Genomic DNA, 3,629 nt, shown 5'->3' with positions numbered 1-3,629 from the left:
GCTCCTTGGAGGCAAGGATTCTGAGGCTCTGTCTAACATACTTTGGATATGTTGTAAGGAGGGACTGGTCCTTAGAGAGGGACATCATGCTTGGGAGGGTGGAAAGACAGCGCAGGAGGGGAAGCCCTCTATAAGGTGGATTGATTCAGTGATTGGGGCAATTGGGATGGGATCAGAGTTGGTGTGATTGGCACAGGACAGAGTGGAGTTTAGGGCTGTTCTTAGGGTTGCTATGAGTCGCAAGCGACTCGACGGCACATAACAGCAACAACAAGTACCAGGAGATTGGGGGGAAAACCCCACATATTTTTGTTTATCTTCTTATGATGCTTTTTGCATCATTCAGTATTTTTCCTACAGAATCCTTTATTGTTGCAACTCAAGGCTGGAATTTGTTGTTCAGTTTTTGTAGCTTGAATAATGCTGAGTATGTTATTCCCTTTTGATTTTTTTTTTAACTCTGGCTCGTTGTATATTTAATTAAAATACTTTGCTTTATCTTCTTGAGCTCTCTTTGAAATCTTCTGTTCATCTCTCTTCAGCATTTCTGCCCTGTTTCCACTACTTTACATTGTAGTGCAAGCTTAAGAGTTTCTACTTTTGATTTTATTAACCAGTATAATTGATTCACCAAACTCCTCACTGTCAGTGAGGTAATAATGGTTAAAATTAACGTTTAACTATATTTTACTACAATAAAATTATTTTGAAAACAAAGTTAAACTTTAGTACAGACTTGCTTAATTTTCATTTCAAACTTTCCTTAAATATTAATTGAAGCAGATTAAGTTAGATTTCACTTTTATGTCATTTAAAAAGAACCTTGGGTTTTATTTATTCTATGTTTCTAAGATATATCTATGATTTAGTAATAGCTTTTTTGAAATGTAAATATCATATTAAAGATACAAAACTTTTCTTATTAATTAAGTAGAGCATATATTTATCCAAATAACTGATACTTAAGGTTTTTCAATATCCTAAAGTTTGAGTCTAAATTTTCATTTCTTTCAAAGACTAAGGAATTCTGGGAATCTATTCTGACCCTTGGCAGTTACTCATAGCATCACAGTGGAACATTACTGTTTATAACTTGTGACTTTTTTTTAAGTTTTATAAGATCATTTTGATAAAGATGTATATCATAAATCCACCAGATGCTCTGCTGGAGAAGGAGGTGCAATATCCTCCTGTACCAGTCAGATCTGATTTGACGGTACACGCACACAAAATAAAAAAATTTAAAAAAAAATGAAGAAGAGGCTTTTAAAAAAAAATAAAATAAAAAAAGATGTATATCATATTTGGCTATGAGATCAGACTTTTTAAAATTAATTACATGTCATTTGAAGTACAATCTCTTTCCTTGAAAGTTAACTAAAAGCTTTCAAATCCTGAGCCTTTATCATTTTCTGATATATCAAGCTGTCACTTTGACCTCATTTAGCTTTGCAAATTCTGATTTATGAATTGTGGCTAAATTCCTATGTATGGGGACAGTGACAATACTGCAGTTTTTCTACCTGGCAGTCATCAAGTTTCTTTGGTAACTCCCAGCATCAGAAATACTGAACTTTAAAATTTAGATATCTTAGAAAGACATGGTGGTAGTGTTATGTGCTGTTGAGTCAGAACTGTCTCATAGATGAACTTCCAGTGAATTTTCAGAATATAGTATACAGCAATATAGTGCCACACATAAAGTAACTTGGGATCCTGGCCGATTTTCCTTCTGTTTTTTGTATAGTTTTTTTTGTTTGTTTGGTTGGTTTCTTTTTTTTTTCCAGTTTTTTTTTCTATATTTTTTTCATTTCAATGAACATCTACAGAGATTTTGGGATTCCATTCATTCATTGTTGCACCCTTCTCCCTGCACAAACCCCTCCCCCCCCCCTTCCTCCTTCTCCTTGAAAAGCAAAAGAAAAAACGCCTCATTGACACAATCCCCCCCACACACCTCCCCAAACCCCACCCCCTACCCCCAAATATAATCCACTCTGCAACCCTCATTGCATACTCCTACGATAAAAATAATGCCCTAAAATATAATACTTTTAGACTATTCTCTTCCCCCATAGACTTCAATGCCATAAACATATTCTTTTTTTTTTTTAATTGTAACATGACCTGCATTTTAAGGAATTTGTACTGAATCTTAGAAAACTTTAAAATACCATGCCATGAAAACAAAAATTTAACACCAGATATATTTTAGAAAAATAATAAATATCGAGGTTTGGGTCAACTAAAATTAAAGAATGACACTTTATAGTTCTGTTTTGTGCAGAGAGAGAATAATTTACAAGTATTTTTTATAAATTTTAATTATTGTAGTGTAGGGAATTTTAAAAGATGTGGCCCAAGACAGTCTGACAAATACTTCTAGAATGAAAAAAAGAACTTTTTACGTTTATGAGTATGCATTGTAAAGGACTTTAACTTATAATTGATACTATTCATCCTTCAGGTGATTTTAAGGAAGTTTCTGGTATCCTAGAGTTCTAAGAAAAGCAGCTCTCTGGGAGCCTGTTTTTCTCTCTTGGTCCTTGCATAGCTTTCCTATTTCTGGACTTATGAACACTTTAGGGCAGAAATGAGCTTCTAATAATACTGCCATCTTCTTTTTCCCCTACTCATTCCTCAGGTGTACCAACATTCGACCAGGAGAGACTGGAATGGATGTAACAAGCCGATGCACCCTTGGAGACCCCAACAAGCTGCCAGAAGGGGTTCCCCAACCTGCCCGTATGCCCTACATCTCAGACAAGCACCCTCGACAGACCCTGGAAGTAATTAACCTTCTGAGAAAGCACCGGGAGCTATGCGATGTGGTGTTAGTTGTGGGTGCTAAGAAGATATATGCACATCGTGTCATTTTGTCAGCCTGTAGTCCATACTTCAGAGCTATGTTTACAGGAGAATTGGCAGAGAGCCGTCAGACAGAAGTGGTGATACGAGACATAGATGAAAGAGCCATGGAGCTACTGATTGACTTTGCGTATACCTCCCAGATAACTGTGGAAGAGGGCAATGTTCAGACTCTTCTGCCAGCTGCTTGTCTGCTTCAGCTGGCAGAAATACAGGAAGCCTGCTGTGAATTCTTAAAGAGACAATTAGATCCTTCTAACTGCCTTGGCATTCGGGCTTTTGCTGACACACATTCATGTCGTGAGTTGCTAAGGATAGCAGACAAATTTACCCAGCATAACTTTCAAGAGGTAAGTTATACTTGATGGTTTAGTTATATTCATAATATATCTCTCAGGAGCGTTAATTAACATTCAAGTTCTAATTAAAACATACCTACCTAGATATTTACTGCTGACTTCTCAGCTTGTTTTTTTTGGTTTTTTTTTTTTTTGTTCTTGTGGCCAACTTTGGATTCTCCCAGCAAAAGTTAAGGTTTAGGGATTTAATCTCTGGAGTCATATTCATAATAGTCAAATTTATCAGCCAGAATATAGTTGATTAATTCATAATGATATTAGATGGAGGGCTGGTGAAAGGGGGAGAGATGTGAAGGGAGGGGTAGAAGTGGATGGATATCCTGTGGGATGGTGAAGCAGGAAATAAGTGCGTAAAGGTGCATGTGAGAAAGGCAGGGACAACACTGACACTAAAGTTAACTC

At 36.3% G+C, this 3,629-nt stretch overlaps 1 protein-coding gene across 1 annotated transcript in view; it reads left to right on the top strand.

The window, feature by feature from the left end:
* KLHL20 (kelch-like family member 20) overlaps nucleotides 1-3,629 on the top strand; it is a 91,371-nt gene that overhangs the window by 37,041 nt on the left and 50,701 nt on the right. The window contains exon 3 of the mRNA XM_006892628.1: nucleotides 2,645-3,218. Coding sequence (XP_006892690.1) covers nucleotides 2,645-3,218 — 574 coding nt within the window. The remainder of the gene's footprint in view (nucleotides 1-2,644; nucleotides 3,219-3,629) is intronic.

This window comes from Elephantulus edwardii, unplaced genomic scaffold (assembly GCF_000299155.1).
Source record: "Elephantulus edwardii isolate Elephantulus edwardi_28Jun2011 unplaced genomic scaffold, EleEdw1.0 scaffold00117, whole genome shotgun sequence".
Classification (NCBI taxonomy): domain Eukaryota; kingdom Metazoa; phylum Chordata; class Mammalia; order Macroscelidea; family Macroscelididae; genus Elephantulus; species Elephantulus edwardii.
The sequence above is the reverse complement of the archived record's forward strand: the minus strand, read 5'-3'. Positions and strand labels throughout refer to the sequence as shown.